This window comes from Neomonachus schauinslandi, chromosome 5 (assembly GCF_002201575.2).
Source record: "Neomonachus schauinslandi chromosome 5, ASM220157v2, whole genome shotgun sequence".
Lineage (NCBI taxonomy): Eukaryota > Metazoa > Chordata > Mammalia > Carnivora > Phocidae > Neomonachus > Neomonachus schauinslandi.
This window is the reverse complement of record NC_058407.1, coordinates 62,221,319-62,242,154: the sequence shown is the minus strand read 5'-3', so window position 1 is coordinate 62,242,154 and position 20,836 is coordinate 62,221,319. Positions and strand designations below refer to the sequence as shown.

Here is a 20,836-nt window from a genome sequence, read left to right as displayed (position 1 = left end):
CTTTAGTCACCTCTAAAACACAGTAGGAGAAAAAAACAAAACAAAACATGGTAAGGATCTTTTGAGAAGGGGGAAAAAAAAAAAAAAAACCCCAGCAGGACAAAGCGCAACATATTTATTACCACAAAATACTTACAATAAATATGCATTATAAAAACAACATGCCTTCATTTCCTCATTTGTCCACGGAAGGTGGGAGAGAATGGCAGAGTCATCAGTTACACTTTGTCTATTCTGATAATGGCAAGAAGCCAATTCATACAAAGAAACAATCTCCAAAGATATCACTTTCTCTGCCTCAAATATGGTGGTTGATATTTTCCCTCTCTCCTCAGAGAAGTAAATCATAAAAAAAAATCTCTTAAACTCCTTAGAGAGGCATCTGTCCTATTTTATTACCTTTCATTGTGTCCAGAATAAAACAGGCTTCTTCTTGAAAGTTCTGTATCATCTGAGAAAAGCAAGAAAAGTTGCTAATTATTAAAAACTTGGGTTTGCTGCATTTATTTAGACTATATGGCTTTTTATTATACTGGACTTAAGGGAAAAATAATCCTTTGTTTTGTTTTCTCGCGTTCAGTTTTTAAGTTTTAAAAGCTAAGCAGTCTAGGGGCGCCTGGCTGGCTCAGTTGCTAGAGCATGTGACTCTTAATCTCAGGGTTGTGAGTTTAAGCCCCATGTTGGGCTTTGGAGCCTACTTTAAAAAAAATAATAAATAAATAAATAATAAATAAAATAAAATAAAAGCTAAGCAGTCTAAAACAACTGATCTTAAAATTATAGGATGCATTTTCCTGATTAACCCCAAGATGTTGCAAGAGTACACGGACACTGGTAGGCCCATTCGGGAGAACCGACTTCCAGGTCTTCATCTCCCAAAACTGCCTGAGAACCTCTTTGGTTTTCCCTACCCACTTTCCCTTCTAAACTCCCCTCCCCATTTTATAAAATAAAGGCAGGGCACCTGGGTGGCTCAGTCGTTAAGCGTCTGCCTTCGGCTCAGGTCATGATCCCAGGGTCCTGGGATCGAGTCCCCCATCGGGCTCCCTGCTCAGCGGGAAGCCTGCTTCTCCCTCTCCCACTCCCCCACTTGTGCTCCTGCTCTCGCTATCTCTCTCTCTGTCAAATAAATAAAATCTTTAAAAAAAAATAAAAATAAAATAAAAATTAAAAAAATAATAATAATAAAATAAAGGCATAAGTTTCACCCTCCTGGAATCCTACCAAGATGCCCTGCCCCAGGGTACAAAAACCTCCAGGATGCCAAAGTGTGACCGTTAATGTGAACTTTAATGACTGGGTAACAAAGTATTTTGTGAGCCACATGTTTCTAATTCTTTCCTTACACCAGAACTGAAGACTGACCTAATCACAAACTGTCAAAGTAATTCTTTGTGACATCACTATATAACTTTTGGCACCTAACTCCAAAGTTCAAAAAAAAAAAAAAATCCAGTGATGTTTTTATAAAAAATTCCATCCATTCCTGTCTGTCAATTAATTAGACTCCTTAGCATTATTAATCTAGGGGGATAAAACAGAACGGAAGTGGTGCTGAACTCTATTTCATTCTAAAAATCAGTAGAGGGCGCCTGGGTGGCTCAGTTGGTTAAGCGACTGCCTTCAGCTCAGGTCATGATCCTGGAGTCCCTAGATCGAGTCCCGCATCGGGCTCCCTGCACGGCGGGGAGTCTGCTTCTCCCTCTGACCCTCCCCCCTCTCATGTGCTCTCTCTCATTCTCTCTCTCTCAAATAAATAAATAAAATCTTTAAAAAAAAATAATAAAAGAATAAAAAAAATAAAAATCAGTAGAGAGTAGGGGCGCCTGGGTGGCTCAGTTGGTTAAGCGACTGCCTTCGGCTCAGGTCATGATCCTGGAGTCCCGGGATCGAGTCCCGCATCGGGCTCCCTGCTCGGCGGGGAGCCTGCTTCTCCCTCTGACCCTCCCCCCTCTCATGTGCTCTCTGTCTCTCTCATTCTCTCTGTCTCAAATAAATAAATAAAATCTTTAAAAAAAAAAAAAATCAGTAGAGAGTATTCATCTATACATGAATTAATGTGGGCAGGGTGGGTGGGTAGGGAATCAGACAATCCCATCCATCTCATTAATAGACAGACTTCTAATACATTTTTCTTAATGTTTAAAAATTTATCAAAACATATAATACACTTATGTTTATTGATTATATAATTATGGTGATCATTCTATTCAGAAGAAATCATTTTTAAATTTTTATTGAAACAAATTCTTAAGTTGAAGCAAAGTTGTTTCAAAGAAATATGGTAAGATAATTAATAAAAGATGTTTGAGCATAAAAACAGGTTATGGCAAGATAAAATTCTATGGGAGAAGTGAATGGAAACAGGAGTTCAAGGAAACAAAGAAATGACATAAAAACTCTGTTAAAGAAAAGTATATTCATGTATTTTTTAAGACAGTGATGGTGGTATTACATCATTCTTCTATTTAGGTTACATGAAATATAGTTAGAATAGTGATGTAACCATTTCCTTTTTAAAGGTTATATAATATGCCCAGGAATGACATATTTTGCAACTATTTAAACTTAAAACAAAAAAAAATTTAAGTCAACCTAAAAATGTGCAAGGGGGATACGTGGTTAGAAAGTCAGCAAGCAAAAACATTTGAAAAGCCCTGGTCTCGTAAGCGCAGCCTGTACCCCAGGAGGACGGCCCTTGCTCCTGTCACACGCCCTGACAAACTGGCATGTGGTGATTGAGCTGCGCTGAAAATCTACCTCATCGCTAATGAGCACATGGATTCCTGTTGGCCCCTGCTTGTAGATCTGGCTGATCTGGCGAGGGGAAATGCTGAAGAGCTGAGCAATTTTTTCTGTCAGTTCAACAGCTGTCAGTTCTTCTAGATAGATGGCGTGGTACACTGCAAGAGGGACAGAGCAAAGGGAGTCAATACAGGCTTCTCTGCTCTTAAAGGTAACCCAGTCACTAGGAATGCCCGCTCTTCTAAAGGACTCACAGACTGCCTGAGTTCAAATTCTGGCTCGGCCACCTGCTAGCTGTGTGACTGGGGTGAGTTACTTAACGTCCCTGAGCCTCATTTTCCTCACCTACACGTTGGTGAGAACAATAAAGGTACTGCAAAGAAGACACACCAGTTGTAAAAAGTAAAGCATGTAAACGTGCTGAGCATAGTGCCCGGTCTCTGGGAGGAACTCGATAAATGTGAGCAATTACCATTATTCTGGCAAATGTGCACTCTGCTGTCTGAGGCATTCCCACCGCACAGGCTCCTACGTCATCTCCTCCCCTCGCCTCAGTATGTGTCCTGGCCTGTCCAGAAGGACCTACCGAAGAAAGTACCATTTGAGTCTCCATCTTCACGCTTCTGCTGCTGCTGCTGCTGCTCCCTCAAGTGCAAGGACTCCTGACAAACATAAATGGTTAGCCTTGGCCGCACCATCCTGAGGAGGAAAGCGAAGCTGTTAGTCTCAGGGTCTTCGCGGGAAGCACATTTTAAGGGAGAACCTGTGTGTCTGGGTTAGCACTAGAGGGCAGAGTTGCAAACTGGCAGCCCGCGGGCCAAGGAAGCTCATTTGCTGCTTCATTAGCTCTCCACTGGGGTGGATGTGTGCGCGCGTGCGTGCGTACAGTTCGACTGAATCCGTTCCAACATCATACAAACCTCTGCAATTTTGGCTTTTCTCGAAAAATCAGATCTGGCAATCTGAGGCCCTCATTCTTACAAGAAAACAACTGGCTGTTCTCCTTGCATTGACCCATGCATTCTTCACTACACCCCAGATTTGACGGTCGCACATTTACATGTGGCCTTTGAGTTTATCATTTAGGATCACTTGAGTTTATCATCCTTGATGTAAACGTTAGAAATATTCGAAACGTATGAGCTGCTGCTGCATGGGTCCGGCTCAACATGTACCTTCTCCTTAGAAGCGCCACTATAAAACAGAGAATCTTAGTTCCCTCATTACCTTCTCCTAAGCAGCCTAAGCCTTCTGTCTCTTCTTACTTCTTAGACAATAGTATTCAATTACCTCTTGATCTGATCATCTCATTCCTATTTTTAAACGCTCTTTTATGGGGCACCTGGGTGGCTCAGTCGGTTAAGCGTCTACCTTCGGCTCGGGTCATGATCCCAGGGTCCTGGGATCGAGCCCCGCGTCGGGCTCCCTGCTCAGTGGAGAGTCTGCTTCTCCCTCTCCCTCTGCCTGCCTCTCTGCCTACTTGTGCTCTCTATCTCTGTCAAATAAATAAATAAAAATCTTTAAAAATAAATAAATAAACGCTCTTTTATTTTTTAAGAGACAGCACATGTATGCGTGCATGAGCAGGGGCGGAGGGGGGAGAGCCCCGCTGGGAGGTGTTTGGGGGGGCTGGGGGAGGAGCAGAGGGAGAGAGAGAATCTTAGGCAGGCTCCACACCCAGTGCGGAGCCCAAGGAGGGGCTCAATCTCATGACCATGTGATCATGACCTGAGCTGAAATCAAGACTCAGACTCTTAACTGACTACATCACCTAGGCGCCCTTTAAATGCTTTTTAAATAAATAGTATGTTAAAAAAAATGAAGATCCTCTGGGCGCCTGCGTGGCTCAGTCGTTAAGTGTCTGCTTTGGCTCAGGTCATGATCCTGGGGTCCCGGGATCGAGCCCCACATCGGGCTCCCTGCTCAGCGGGGAGCCTGTTTCTCCCTCTCCCACTCCCCCTGCTTGTGTTCCTGCTCTCGCTGTCCCTCTCTCTCTGTCATATAAATAAAATCTTAAAAAAAAAAAATGAAGATCCATTCTTTTTTCTCCAAATCATCAACCTCTGAATTTTTCCTTTTCTTTAAAAATTTCCAAGATTAGAGCCAACCTGACTCAACATTTCTTGTGATATACCCAAACAAAATACTTCACGATCTGTTTCATTATTTAGTCACTCATTTGGTTCTATGGCATTAACCTGTATGTTTTTTCCATTAATCCTATTACCTATTTGAAACTGAAAATCCCAAATAGGGACTACAAGTTACTCTGTTTTATAATTTGTAAGTGGACACTTAAGTAGTTCCTATCCAATTCAAGAATGACCTCTTCCCCAGTTAAAATGGACTTAGGGCCCTTGCACCTGTTGTTCCTCCTGCCTAGAGTGCTCTTCCCTCATATGACCCCATAGCTTCCATCCATCTGATAATTCCGTTTATTTATTTATTTTTAAAGATTTTATTTATTTGGGGCGCCTGGGTGGCTTAGTTGTTAAGCGTCTGCCTTCGGCTCAGGTCATGATCCCAGGGTCCTGGGATCGAGCCCCGCATCGGGCTCCTTGCTCTCCGGGAAGGCTGCTTCTCCCTCTCCCACTCCCCCTGCTTCTGTTCCTTCTCTCACTGTGTCTCTCTCTGTCAAATAAATAAATAAAAATCTAAAAAAAAGATTTTATTTATTTATTTGACAGAGGCAGAGATAGCTAGAGAGGGAACCCAATCAGGGGCAGTGGGAGAGGGAGAAGCAGACTCCCCGCTGAGCAAGGAGCCCGACATGGGACTCAATCCCAGGACCCTGGGATCATGACCTGAGCCGAAGGCAGACGCTCAATGACTTAGCCACTCAGGCGCCCCTCATAATTCAGTTTAAACACCCCTGCCTCAGAGAGGTCTTTCCTGACCATATTCTGGGTACTCTACAGGTTATAACCTTGTTTTTGTTTGTTTGGTTTTCCTTCAAAGCACTTATCACTATCGAAAATATTCACTGTTCATATTTTTATCTCTCCCCCCATTAGAAAGTAAACTCATAATAATGGGTCCCTTGTCTATTTTCTCACCAATGTATCCCCAGAGCCTACAATAGTACCTGGCTCATATTAGGGATACAGAGTATTTATCAAATGAAAAAACTACCTAGAAATGAAAAATGGGATATCATGAGGAATTCCTTAGATCTACTGTAGGAAAAGATATTTTTCATCTTCATTTATCTGGTACATAGCTGGCATTCAAAAAGAATGTTTCGACAAGATGTAGTGAGCTGTGCAAAGAGTACTATGAAGAGTCCCTGAATCCAAATCCATTTGAATTTCAACCTCACTGATATTTTTACACTAATTACATACCGGCCTTTTAATGCATTAAAAAGTCGGATTCCATCAGCAGGGCCACAGATTTGGATCACATCATCTCTAGTTAGTTTCAATAAATCTGCCCCTGGAATAAATATAAGAAAATGGGTGATAAAGGCAAAGACTGTCTTTGTTTATGACCACTGAAATGGCTCTGTCATGTTATAGTTCATCATCTTTTGCATGGTACATAATTCTCCATGACCTGGCCCGTTTCCTCTCTCACTTCAACTGCCACCCCATTCACTGATCCACTTAACCCCATGCTTTCATCATACTGATGAGGTCTAATGAGCACGCTGTCCCTCCTCCCTGAAATATCCTTCTATTGTCCAACCAACAGACTCCTCCTTATGCCCCAAAATTTACCTCACGCATTACACATGTTCCCTAACCACAGACACTCTCCCAATACCCTGCTTCGTACCACTTATCTACTGCATCACAACGATTTCCTTATTTTTTTCAGGTTTGATTCGGGTTTTTGTTTTTATACTAGATGATGAATGATCAGAAGGTAGGCCTTACCCATTTGTGTATTCCTACCATACCTGGTACCCAGAAGGTGCTTAATAAAAGTGGAACGTGCAAATACAATATAGTGATTTCAAGGGGGAAATTTCAGACTACCTACAAATGCCGTTGATAAAATACTGTATGGAATATACATTTTAAAAAGTATTGTATAGAATAAATATTTTTAAATTAAAGTGAGTTTAAACTAAGAAGTCTTTCTTTTTAAGTATTTCACAGCACAGATGCCGCTGGTGAGAAAATCTGAAGGGTTCTATGAAATTCACTTAATCCTAAAAATGCATGAAGATCTCTCCTTCCCTTCCTCCCTTCCTCCCTCTCTCTCTCTCTCTCACACACGTATACACACACACACACACACCCTCACATGGATACTAGGAGGCCCTAGACTGTAAAGGAATATCCTGTGTTGGGAAAAACAAAAGGACAAATGAATTTAACCTGAGAAGTTTGTAAAAAGCCTTGTGAACGTAGAAAAACGATTTCGATGCAACCACTGCTGAGCTTCCTGAGGTGTGGTTGTTGGCAAGAGGTTCTGAAAGAGAAAGCAAGCATTTTTTTTTCTTTTTTTGGTAACTGAAGAGATTTATCTCTTACATCATTAGGTAACATAGAGCTAAACACACCCACACTCAGACAGGCCTAGTTTGCTTGGAAGTTGTTTATACCTCATCAATATTCTTTCCCTGACCATGCAAGAAGCCCATGGAATTCCATCCTTATCTTCCTTACTAAACTGTGAGCTCTTTAAATGCAGGGGTCCTGCATTAACTTGTTTCACATCCCTGGTCCCTAGGTTAGTGTCTAGTTCATAGTCAAAATTCAATAAACGTCGGTTTAATGAATGAATAAATATTATTCCTTAAAGGTTGGACATTTCTAATGACCTGCACAGTTATCAAAGTATTAGTAGACATTGCAAATAACTTACATTTAACTTTAGACTTACATCTGTCACTGGAGGGGGTGGCTCTGGCTGGTGGTTTGGTGAACCATTTCTAAGGAAATATTGAAAATGAAAAGGATGAGTCCATGACACATACTAGGGTTCATCATCTCACAGTAAGTCTCAAGCTAGAGGTTTTTTTTCTTTTAAGATTTTATTTTTAAGTAATCTCTACACCCAACGTGGGGCCCGAAACTACAACTGCAAGATCAAGAGTTGAGGGCTCCACCGACGGAGCCAGCCAAGCACCCCCCAAGCTAGAGATCTAAAGGAATCTGTGCTCTCTCCTAAAGCAGTCTTAGTCTGATAGTCAATTCTTCTATTATCTGTTAATTTAACATTAAGATTATGGGGAGAGGGGAAGAAACTGTCACTTGCAACCTTTATTATTATTGGACAAATTGAAAAAATATCAAAATTCCAGTAAATTGCGTTTAATTAGATAAATTATGGCATGAACAATATTTAACATAAGAAATGTATAATAGAAACAAAAATATCAGAACATAAAAGTAATCAATATATCACTATTATATTAAATATATAAATATACACACAAACATATACAGGAAAAAATACCAGAAGAAACTTTATGCAATGCAATGTAATCACATACTTTTATAATGAAAACCAAATTATTTTTAAAGCAGCTTCGAAAATTAGTGCTGCCTAATTTGCAATCCACAGGCTCTCTCTCCACCCTCTGTTTTTCCCTGTATTTCCTTGTGTTTTAAGGACTGTCCCTATTTCCTAATGCTTACTTCTTTTATGGGAGAAAAATTTGAGTCTAATAAAAAAGTAATGACAAAGAGAAGAGAAAAAACTTTAAAACACAACTCTTAAATCCCATATATTTATAATTGCCTAGGGGTGCCTGGCTGGCTCAGTCAGAAGAGCATGTGACTCTTGATCTCAGGGCTGAGTTCAAGTCCCAAGTTGGATGTAGAGATTACTAAAAAAAAATAAACTTTAACAAACATAAAAAATAAAAATAAAATTGCCTATAAGTAGACTGCATAATCCATATGGATGGTAAGAGATTTTTCTTTCAAAATAGATCTTCTTTTTCTTTTTTTGCCTCAGCTGCAAAATTCAAATTCAGTATTCAAATTTAGTAATTAACTTATCACCAGGCCCTTACTACCTATTCCCTCTATAACTTCTACCTATTTTCATTTTTTTTTTTAAGATTTTATTTATTTATTTGACAGAGAGGGAACACAAGCAGGGGGAGTGGGAGAGGGAGAAGCAGGCTTCCCGAGGAGCAGGGAGCCCGATGCGGGGCTCGACCCCAGGACCCTGGGATCATGACCTCAGCCGAAGGCAGACGCTTAACGACTGAGCCACCCAGACGCCCCTTACCTGTTTTCATTCTTAACCGTTATATTTTGAATAGTGAAGCTACCTTAATTACTTTTAGAAGCAGACTGAACATAGAGCCTACATAAATTCAAAAACAAACATTACAGCCAAAAAAAAAAAAAAAAATCACACATTCAGTAGCCTATTTTAAATTTCAATATGACCTACGTGGAATATGTGTTAAATGCTAAGACTAAAGACAACTTATTTTAACTGGAATAGGCAACTGTACCAACTTTCAATTATCTCTGATGATAAAAGACAATAAAGCAAGAATAAATGTATCCCATAGATAATTTTAAAACTTCATTTTAGCTATCATCTTCAACCTTCTTCCCCAATTATCAAAGATCCATAATTATTAGGTAAGATCATTCTTTTTTTTTTTTAAAGATTTTATTTATTTATTTGAGAGAGAATGAGAGAGAGAGAGAGAGAGCACATTAGAGGGCGGGGGGGTCAGAGGGAGAAGCAGACTCCCCGCTGAGCAGGGAGCCTGCTTCTCGCTCTCCCACTCCCCCTGCTTGTGTTCCTGCTCTCGCTATCTCTCTCTCTCTGTCAAATAAATAAATAAATCTTTAAAAAAAAAAAAAAAAAGTAACAGAACAGGGGCGCCTGGGTGGCTATCGGTTAAGTGTCTGCCTTTGGCTCCAGTCATGATCCCAGGGTCCTGGGATAGAGCCCTGCGTCAGGCTCTCTGCTTATTGGGGAGCTTGCTTCTCCCTCTCCCTCTGCCTGCCTCTCTGCCTACCTGTGCTCTCTCTGTATCTGTCAAATAAATAAAATCTTAAAAAAATAATAAAATTATTTTTAAAAAAGTAACAAAACAGATTTTCGTGTTTGTACAACTGTATTTCAGTTCCTGAGGACCACTCTGGTGAAAGTACGCACAGGAAGTGAAATGACCACAAGATAAGCAGTGACAGGGAGAAGTGAAAAGCCCAGAAAATCTGTCTCTGAATCACTAAAAAATGCTGTTTTTTTTTTTCTTTAAATGCTGTTTTCTAATAGGAAGAAAAAGAGGAGGAGAAAGGACTACATAAAACTCTTTTCAGTCACTTTTGAAGATAACTCAAAGCTCAATTAATCCACAGATCCATCAATGGATTTATTGATTTAGAAAGAGCTTCTACATGGGAAGATAAGGAAAGAAGACATATTTAGGACAAACACAACCTAATTTCATTTCCCACACTTACCCTTCCCCAAGAGAAAAACTGCTATGGGAACTGTTGAAGCCAGGTGATGGGGAATTATTGACATATGTGATCTCAGGCCATGGAGAACACTAAAAACAAAGAACAACTTAAATACTGAAAAAGTACATTTGACCCTAGTGTCCCACCAAAACATTGTTACTTGAATAGCACATCTTGATTAGTAAATCTTAACTGCACAGAGGTCCCTATGATTAAGAGAAAATATACCCAGGACAAGTAAATCTTGACCAGGCTAAAACTTACGGGTTTTTTTTTTTTTTTTTTAACTGAGATGTAATTGACATAGAACATTGTATTACTTTCAGGTGTACAATATAATGATTTGATATACGTATATAGTGCGAAATGATGGGATTTTCTTTTAAGAATAGGAAGTATTGATTGAAATCATCACCAAAAGAAATCCTTTCACCTCTGTGAGTATAGTTGTCTCATAGGAAGGCTGGTATTTCTCCTTTTCGTGAGGTGTTCGTTTCTCCATTTTCTCCCGATCCGTTTTTTGCTTTCTGTCTGCACCTTTGGGCTGGAAAGAGAAATGTTTTGTTTTGACTCATCAATTGACTTTTGATCCAACAATATTACCTTAAACAGTCCCATGCGAAACAAGGATGTATGTACAATGATATAAAGACAAGATGCATCCTTGCATCTAAGTCTGAAAATAGAAAATTTAACTGTGTGGTGGAGTTGAAAAAGAATAAGAGATCTATAGTGATGGACATGGAAAGATCTCTAAAGCACATAGCTAACTGAAAAAAAGCAAGCCTCATAACAATTTATACAGTACAATCCTATTGATGTTTCAAAGAAAAGAAAATATGTATATACTTATGTACATGTGTATATAAAAGCACAGAAGGGGACTGGAAGGATACATGCTAAATTATGACAGTGGCAACCTCTAGGAAAGGCTGGGAAGTCAGGGTAAAAGTGGTAAAGGGGGACTTCGGTCTGAATACTTCTGTATTAATGAATCTTTTGCAATGAGAATACATTTATATTCATATGATAAAAACAAATAAACACCAAATTAACAAAAGAAAGTCAAGTACCAGTGTAACCAAAACTATCAACATTTCATAATTTTGTGAGCTTTTACAAGAGCTTGTAATTTCAACAGACTTTAAGAGCTTTCAGTGAAAAATCCATGTTTTAGCCTCTAGCTCCCTTTCCAAGTTCCTCTTCTCCCATGCCTATCCCCATATAAATTCATTACCAGGCATCTCAGGGATTATCTCAAGGACTCTAGCGTAGACTGAGTTTTCACAGTTGTTGAAAAAAGCCAAGGTGACTTTCTGACTTGGTAGCTAATGTTAAAATTGAAAGATGAGGGAAAAGGATACAAGGGACAGCAGGAGGCCCAGGAATACCTTGAAGACTTTGATCTGGCAGCTGGCTGAGTGTAAGTGCTCAGTATATTCCCCATTTTCATTTTCCTTGAAGGTATCAATTTGTACTCGGAACGGCACTCCCTTTTCTCCTCCATGCTTCCTCATAGTGAACTCTGTGCTAATGCAGTGTACCTACAAGAATACAGCATCCAGGTTTCAGTACTGCTAGCTAGCCACATCAGTCAACAATATTTTCTGAGCAACTACTAACAGCAAAACCTTTAAAAACACTATGAACATCTATAAAAACAACTTTTATGCTAGGGGCACCTGGCTGGCTCAGTCGGTAGAGCATATGACTCTTGATCTCAGGGTCATAAATTGGAGCCCCACGATGGGCATAGAGTTTACTTAAAAACATCTGTGTAAATAAAATCTTAAAAAAAAAAAAAAAACAACTTCTAGGAGCTCCTGGGTGGCTCAGTCGGTTGAGCACCTGCCTTCGGCTCGGGTCGTGATCCTGGGGCCCTGGTATTGAGTCCTGCGTCAGGCTCCCTGCAGGGAGCCTGCTTCTCCCTCTGCCTCTCTCTCATGAATAAATAAATAAAATCTTAAAAAAAAAAAAAAAAAGACTTTTAGGGTTGCCTCGGTTAAGCATCTGACTCTTGATTTCGGCTCAGGTCATGATCTCAGGATAGTGAGATCGAGGCCTATGTTGTGCTTTGCGCTCGGTGCAGAGACTCCCTGAGATTCTCTCTCTCCCTCTCCCTCTGCCCCTCCCCGTGCTTACGTTCGAGTGCTCTCTTGCTCTTTCTAAATAAATAAAATCCTAAAAACAAAACAAAAAAACGTTTACTCTCTTTTAGATCTTAAAGAATGGATATTCTAATGGAGGAAATAAGGAAGCTTAATTAATACAAATGAAACAAAGCAGGGGCACCTGGGTGACTCAGTCAGTTAAGTGTCTGTCTTCAGCTCAGGTCATGATCCCAGGGTTCTGGGATTGAGCCCCACGTAGGGCTCCCTGCTAGGCCGGGAGACTGCTTCTCCCTCTCCCTTGGCCATTCCCCCCCCGCTTGTGTTCTCTGGCTTGCTCTCTCTCTCTGTCAAATAAATAAAATCTTAAAATGAAACAAAGTAAATATACAGATCCAATGCTAACAAAAGCTACTGGGAGGAACTAAATTCATTAACTGTTTTAGAGAATACAGAGTTAATATAAAAGAGAAATGATTTCGGGTTAGTAAAAGTTTCCTGGGCTCTAAGGTAGACTTTAGAAAGCAGAGGCACCATCCATGCTGGGAAACTAGCAAATATGAAAACTCATATTTGGGGAAAGAAAGGTTTGCAAAGGCTTGCTTGGTACTGCGTAAAGTGAAGACCCTGGTGAATCTTAACAGTGAAACCTTGCCTGACCAAATATTAGCTTAGGTACATTGTTAATTTCTCTAAGCCTCAAAAACTATTTCTACTCCATAGGATTATTGCTGAAAGTTTTAAATAAAATTATATATATGAACTGTTTACTTAACATAGTGACTATCTAATGGGACATAATAAACCATAGCTTTCTTTATTACAAGTAAGAATTTTAATATTACAAATAAGAATTTTAAAGGAATCTACTCAACAGACATAATCAGATATGTAAAACAAATTTTAAGCATAAAAATGTTCAAAATAACTTTACAGATAATAGGGAAAATTTAGAAGAATCTAAATGCTAAATAATAGGGAAGTTATAGTGCATCCAAAGAATGGAATATTATACAGCCATCAGCAAGCGTTTTTTGGTTTGTTTGTTCGCTTGTTTTTTATTTTGTTTTGTCATACAAATAAATAAATTGGGGAAATTAGAAGGGCAATTCAGACACTCCTCATTGCCCTCAGGCAAGTGTTGAGGAGTCTGGACTTGACAGTCAGGCTGGAACACTGTAAAAATTTCAAATTTAACATGTTTTATCCTTCAAGAAACAAACTGGTAGGGGATTCTGGGTGGTTCAGCAGGTTAAGCATCCGACTCTTGATTTTGGCTCCAGTCATGATCTCAGGGTCCTGGGATCAAGCCCTGTGTCAGGCTCTCTGCTCAGTGGGGAGTCTGCTTGGATTCTCTCTCTCCCTCTCCCTCTGCCCCTCCCTCTGCTCATGTCCATGCACGCTCTCTCTCTCTCTCTCTCCCCTAAATAAATAAATAAATCTTAAAAAAAAAGAAAAAGAAAAAGAAACAAATTGGTAGTAAGAGATGCTCTTCATAACTGGAACCCCATCTGCAATGCTCTACCTGAATAAACACAGATGTCCTCTTTGCCGGGTCCCACAGGAACTCCACTGTATTCAGTTGGGTTGGATTAGCTCTAGGATCGATTATACCAACAGACATTGGGATATCTGAGAAACAAAATGGTAATCACTGAACAATTCTGAGGACTATTGGGTTTAAATAAGATAGCACTGATTGTTTTATTATTGGTCCCTAGTTACCAAGATTTTTATGTATCACACCCTAAACCTCTTGTCAATGGAAAGGGTTTGATTAGAGCTAATTTTGACCTAAGTACTTTCCTTCTGAGTATCTTTTTTTCCATTTTAAAAGGTTTTTTAAATAAGACAATTTAAACGTAGTTTCCTTTTAATCTGCCAAAATTCTACTTAAAGACAGACTTAGTCTACACACTAGCTCTAGTGTTATGAAAATTGTAATATAATCTGCTTCACTTACAGTTTTAGGATTAGTGTTACTGATAGAAGTACACTAATAAGATTGCTATAGAAATATAAAGCAGAGTGTCTGAATAAAGGCAGAAGCATTGTATTACAGATAGAAGTGGGAAAAATTTAGGGGCGCCTGGGTGAATCAGTCATTAGGCGTCTGCCTTCGGCTCAGGTCATGATCCCAGGGTCCTGGGATCGAGCCCCGCGTCGGGCTCCCTGCTCCACGGGAAGCCTGCTTCTCCCTCTCTCACTCCCCCTGCTTGTGTTCCCTCTCTCGCTGTGTCTCTCTCTGTCAAATACATAAATAAAATCTTAAAAAAAAAAAGAAAGAAGTGGGAAAAATTTAACATAGGGATTGATGCTGGCCTTAAAGTCATCAAATAACCCTGTAACAGAGCAACAAATCTGATACTCAAGAGGGAAGCAAAAATGAATGAGCTCCAGTAGAATGCTGCTTTCCATTCTATACAGCATATAACCAAATATCATTCCCTGACTTCTCCTATTAATATTCAAACTGGGGAGAGAAAGCCAGGCTGATATTTATGATCATAACTGTGCTATCACTATACTACTGTTTTACTGTCAATTCAAACAACAAGGTGGGTCCAACTGTGCTCGTTGTATTGGATTTATCCTAAGGTCAATTTATTAAGTGGATATCTGTATAAGAATCAGTGTTTTCTCAGGTAAAATTAGTAGGTACTTAGATTTGTTCAACAACTGTTTACTAGTAGGAGATAATGACCAATAAGAGATCAAAGACATAGATGCCAGGATTAAAAATACATTCATGAAGAGAGACTGCATGTATGTTTATAAAGGAACTTTCCTTAAACCCTATGATTTAGGAAAAATAAATTCTACCCTATGTAGCAAAGCAGTAGGGGAAAAACCTAAATTGTAAATCAAGAGGCATAGATTCTAATCCCAGGTCTCTTACTTTAGGTAAAACAAACCACTAATCTGCCTCTCAGTTATTAGTAAAATAAAAGAACTTGCAGCAATTTGGGAAAAAACCTGGCCTCTTTTACATACACACAAAACAAAATATCAGACCCTGAATAGCCAAAATAATCTTGAAAGGTAAAGTTGGAGGTGCCACGTTTCCCGATTTCAAAACTTACTACAAGGTACAGTTATCAAAATAGTATGGTACTGGCATAAAGATGAAGACACAGACAAATAGAACGAACACATTAGAGAGCCCAGAAATGAGTCCTCACATACAGTCAAATGATGGTTGACAAAATTGCCGAGACCATTCAGTGGGGAAAGAACAGTTGTTTCAACAAATGGTGCTGGGAAAACTGAATATCCACATACAAGAAATGAAGGCAAATTCTTACCTTATACCATATGCAAAAATTAACTAAAAAATGGATCAAACACCTAAATGTAAGACCTAAAACTATAAAACTCTTGGCAGAAAACATACCAGGAAAAGCTTCATTGGGTTTTGTAATATTCTTAGATATGACACCAAAAGCATAGGCAAGGCAATAAAATTATTAAATAAACTGGACTACATCAAAATGTAAAACTTTCATGCGTCAAAGGACAATTATCAACATGGTGAAAAGACAACCCACACAGAATGGAAGAAAATATTACAAATCTTGTATCTGATATGGGGTTAATATCCAGAATATATAAAGAATGCCTACAACTCACAACAACAAAACCAACCAACCAGATTAAAAAATGAGGAAAGGACTTGAATATACATTTCTCCAAAGAAGATACATATATGGCCAATAAGCAAATGAAAAGACACCCAACATCACTAATCATTAGATAAGTATAAATCAAAACCACAATGAGATAACCACTTCACATCCATTAAGAAAACAGCACGTGTTGGCAAGGACGTAGAGTATTTAGAACCCTTGTTCACTTCTGATGGGAATGCAAAATACACAACTGCTATGGAAACTGTATGGCGGTTCCCCCAAAAATACAAAATGGAATTACCATACATGATCTAGCAGTCCCATTTCTGGGTATATATCCAAAAGAACTGAAAGCAGAGAATGAACTAAATATCTGTATACCCATGTCCATAAGCTGCATTATTCACAATAACCAAAAGGTAGAATCAACCCAAGTATCTACTAAAGGATGAATGGATAAACAAAATGTGGTATATATACACATACACAATGGAATATCATACAGTCTTTAAAAGGAGGAAAAATCTGATGCATACTACTATATGGATGAACCCTGAGGATTAGGTTAAGTGAAATAAGCCAATCACAAAAAAGACAAACACTGGATGATTTCACTTATATGAGGCACGTAGAGTAGTCAAATTCATATGGACAAAAAGTAGAATGGTGGTAGCCAGGGGCTGGGGAGAAGGGGAATAGGGAGTTATTGTTTAATGGGTACAGAGTTTCAGTTTTGCAAGATGAAAAAAGTTCTGGAGATGGATGGTAGTGATGGCTACATAATGTGAATGTATTTAATGTCACTGAATTATTTACTTTAAAATGTTTTATAATGGTAACTTTTAGGTTATATATATTTTACCACAACTAAATTAAAAAAACAAAACCAAAAATAAAATCACCCTAAAGTAATGGACGCAATTATTAGCGAACTGAAGTGTCTACACTTCCAACTTTAATTTTGGTATTATCATCCCAGTAGTTTTTTTTATGCTTAGTCAATAAACACTTCAGGGTTTATGCTAATTGAGCCCCTGAGGTACTCTGAATCAATGTAAACATCAAGTAAAGAAAACCAATTCTCAGACCATACTTACAGGCATTTCCTGGGCAATAGATTCCCTTAACTCACCAATGTCAAGAATTCTATCTCCAGGTCGGTTCCACCTCCAGCCCTCCAGCTGCTGATGTTCAGTATACTGTAGCCGTCGGTCATGGAACACTACACGGAATATACTCTAAATGGAAGCAACAAAATCAAATGATAATAGGATCCTTTAAAAAATCAGTGCTTATAATGGGAAACTACCAGAAGTCACCTCCAGTTTGTTTCTAGATACAATCTAAAATTATTTTTCTTAAGATTTGTTTCATTCTAAAACCCATACCATACCAAACTCTATTTGAGGGTAAATTTTATAATTGCTCAGATATAATCTTTATAGTTAACTGGTACCATATTTAAAACATGGCTTAAACATCAGTCCTCATGGACCGGGCAGAAAGGACTCTTACTGGAAGCATTTCTACCTGTCTCTACCATTACCATGTAATAACCAGCTCAGCTCTTCAGGTGGATATGAAAAGCTCACCAAGTTCCCTGCTTGCTAACCCACCATACAACACTGAGGGTAAACCGGGCTTGTATCTATCAACTTTCCTTTTGTTATTCTTACTTTGAGGAGGTGTTTATTAATATCCCTCCCACTAACTTTTACAGCTGCTGACCAAATTCCTCTGTCCCAATTGTGCTGTGAATTCATTGCTACAAGTCTAGACTAAGAAAACTGCTATTCATCAACAGAAGTTTGTTTTTCTTGCTACTAGACCACGTATCCAAAGAGACACGAGTTTCTCTAAAAATCTCAAGGGGGGTCACTCTATTCCACCCCAAACAACTTCACTGAACCAGGAGACTCCTTTGACATGTAGTAAGCCTTCTGTTTTTGCAGCTCTGAAAAATCCATGTGAATGGGGGGGCTCACTCTCACTCCAAAGAAAGAACAGTTTACCACTCTGCCAGCAAATTGTAGTAGCTAAGAGACAGCACCAAGCCCTTTATGGAAGCAAAAGAACATTACCCAAAAAGGGTCAGTAAAAGGATATCGTGCAGAGGATTGATTTACTCATTTTCTTTTACCTTCACCAACTTGCCATTAATTTCTGGAAGTTCTCCAAGTTTCCTATTGTCTAGCATACGAATTTCATAAGACTGTCCTGGAAGAAAAAGTTACTATATATTATATTCATCATAAATTAAGTTTGCAAGATTCAGAAAGAATAAAATTCAGCTGGTTGAATATACAAGAGTATAATATTGTTAGTATTAGTAACAACTATACTCCTTTACTATATGCCAGACACAGTGCTAAGTGTTTTCACATATTATATCATTAGTTGATACAATTCTCGAAGGTATTATCAATCCCATTTTTACAGATAAAGGAATTGAAATGTAAAGAGTTTAAGTAACGTAGCCAAGGTCACACAACTGGTAAATAGAGCTGGGTAAGGATTAGAAAGAAAGAGGGAGATAGGAAGTAAAATCGGTAAACAAAAGAAGCCACTGATATACATCAAATATGACATAAAAGTGCAAATCTCTGATGTAAGGCTTCAACTCTGACAGGTCACACTAGAAAGATGTACTTTTTACATAAAAGTACACCTAATAAAATGTCAGCAATCCATCAGATCTTCACTACTACTAACAAATAAGGAAGCCTCTAACCTTGATTGAGATACGTCAGAGTTTCATCATGGAGTTTCACTGCTGGAGACGTGGCAGCACAGAGCACATATTGAAAAGGCAGGATTTTATTCTCATTATCAGGGGGCAAACTTGACTCTTCTTGCTTAAAAATGGGCAATGCAAGGACATCACTGAAATAAAACAAATAACTCATGTTAACATCTGACAGTGGTGCAAAAGTGGATTTATGTTGAAACAATTTAACTGCAATTTGGTTTGGAAAACTATAAACACTACTCACTTTGATGAAGTTTCTTCCCAACCATTCAGTTCAGATTACCTGCTGTGCTATCCCCCCTCACAACAATGTGGGCAATGACAGATATTCACTGCTAAAACTGTTTAGACAGGGGTTCCTAAAAGGGCTCTGAGAATCATACGCAGAGTTCCAAAATGTCAGTTTAGGACACTCAGTAATGTATTTGTTCTTCAAAAGGCACCACTGCAGTTATCTCTATAACCACATCAGCTGATCTACTCTAGGGACTAAAACAGGACTCAGAATTCCTAGAAGCCACTTGAAAAGGACAAATCAATGACCAGGATATATTTCAAGGTCAGCTTTCATTCTGTGGAATATAACTAACTAAAAGTGGTGTGTTTCAGTCCCTGAAAGCCTTAGGCAAATCTTAGACAAGCTCTCTAGTCTTCATTCCTTCATTTATAAAATGGGAATCACATTTGCTGTCTAGAGTAAATATGTGAGAAAATATTTTGGAAACCGTAAGGGACTAAAATTGATGTATAGGATTAACAATAATTTTCCCTCATAAACTCCAGCTGTGGTTAGTGGGAAAGAATATCCTGGGCCCTATCCTGGAGACCTACTGTTGTGATCAACATTTGCCCCAAACCAAATTTTAAAAGAATCTTAAGAGATGTACCAAATTAGGGGTGCGTGGGTGGCTGTCGGTTGGGCGTCTGCCTTGGGCTCAGGTCATGATCCCGGAGTTCCAGGATCAAGCCCTGCATTTGGGCAACCTGCTTGGTGGGCTCCCTCTCCCTCTGCTCCTACCCCCCACCCCCCGCTCGTGCTCTCTCTTTCTCAAATAAATAAATAAACTCTTTTAAAAAAAGAGAGAGAGAGATGTACCAAATTAAGGAGTATTTCCAATTATCTCAAGACATGCCACAAAATTCTCGAAATAAAATGTATTTTAACTCACTTAACAGAATTCATACCTGTATTCACTAGAACTGCTAAAGTTAAAAAGAAAGACAACCCAAATGTTGGCAAGGATGCGGAGCAACCAGAACTATTCTTTTCCAGCAGTAGTGTAAAATAACACAGCCAATTTAGAAAAAGGTTTGACTGTTTCTTTTTTTTTTTTTAAAGATTTTATTTATTTGACAGAGAGAGACACAGCATGAGAGGGAACACAAGCAGGGGAGTGGGAGAGGGAGAAGCAGGCTTCCCACGGAGCAGAGAGCCCAACGTGGGGCTCGATCCCAGGACCCTAGGACCACAACCCAAGCCAAAGGCAGATGCCTAGCCGACTGAGCCACCCAGGTGCCCCTAAAATTTATCATTTTAACCATTTTTAAGTGTGCATTTCAGTGGCATTAAGTACTTTTACTATGTTGTACAACCATCACCACTATCTAGTTCTAGAAGTTTTTCTTCACTCCAAAAGGAAACTGCCCAACAAGCAGTTATTCCTCATTCTCCCCTCTTCCTCAACCCCTGGCAACCACCATCTATTTTCTGTTTCTGTGAATTTGTCTAGTCAGAAGAGTTCACATGAACGGAGTCATACAATGTATGGTCTTTTGTGACTGGTTTTGTTCACTTAGCATTGCGGTTTTTTTTTAAAGATTTTATTTATTTATTTGACACAGAGAGAGACACAGCGAGAAAGAGAGCACAAGCAGGGGGAGTGGGAGAGGGAGAAGCAGGCTTCCCGTTGAGCAGGGAGCCGGATGTGGGACTCGATCCCAGGACCATGGGACCATGACCTGAGCCGAAGGGAGACGCTTAACGACTGAGCCACCCAGGCGCCCCCAGGTTTGACTGTTTCTTATAAAATTAAGTATCTATCTGCCCTTTGGTCCAGCAATTCTACTCATAGGTATTTATCCAAGAGAAACGAAAATATAAGTCCACTCAAGGCTGTACATAAATGCCCCAGCATAAAAGCAAAAACTGGAAAGAATCCAAGTGTTTGTAACTAAGAGGACTGGATGCACAAGCTGTAGTACACAATGGAATAC

The 20,836-nt window shown here is 39.2% G+C and overlaps 1 protein-coding gene across 7 annotated transcripts in view; it reads right to left on the bottom strand.

Annotated features, from left to right (window-relative positions):
• Positions 1-20,836, bottom strand: part of TFCP2 (transcription factor CP2) — a 59,831-nt gene that overhangs the window by 1,558 nt on the left and 37,437 nt on the right. For 2 of the 7 annotated variants that reach the window (XM_021704937.1, XM_021704938.2), the window contains exons 2-14: positions 18,605-18,756; positions 18,014-18,090; positions 17,006-17,111; positions 13,770-13,876; positions 11,528-11,680; positions 10,570-10,680; positions 10,137-10,225; positions 7,561-7,627; positions 7,071-7,164; positions 6,090-6,180; positions 3,332-3,444; positions 2,761-2,903; positions 400-451 (exon numbers count right to left, since the gene is read on the bottom strand). In XM_021704937.1, coding sequence (XP_021560612.1) covers positions 400-451; positions 2,761-2,903; positions 3,332-3,444; positions 6,090-6,180; positions 7,071-7,164; positions 7,561-7,627; positions 10,137-10,225; positions 10,570-10,680; positions 11,528-11,680; positions 13,770-13,876; positions 17,006-17,111; positions 18,014-18,090; positions 18,605-18,756 — 1,355 coding nt within the window. Of the gene's footprint in view, positions 1-399; positions 452-2,760; positions 2,904-3,331; positions 3,445-6,089; positions 6,181-7,070; positions 7,170-7,556; positions 7,628-10,136; positions 10,226-10,569; positions 10,681-11,527; positions 11,681-13,769; positions 13,877-17,005; positions 17,112-18,013; positions 18,091-18,604; positions 18,757-20,836 lie in introns of all 7 variants that reach the window. The other 5 variants (XM_021704939.2, XM_021704940.2, XM_044914842.1 and 2 more) reach the window with 4 other exon arrangements.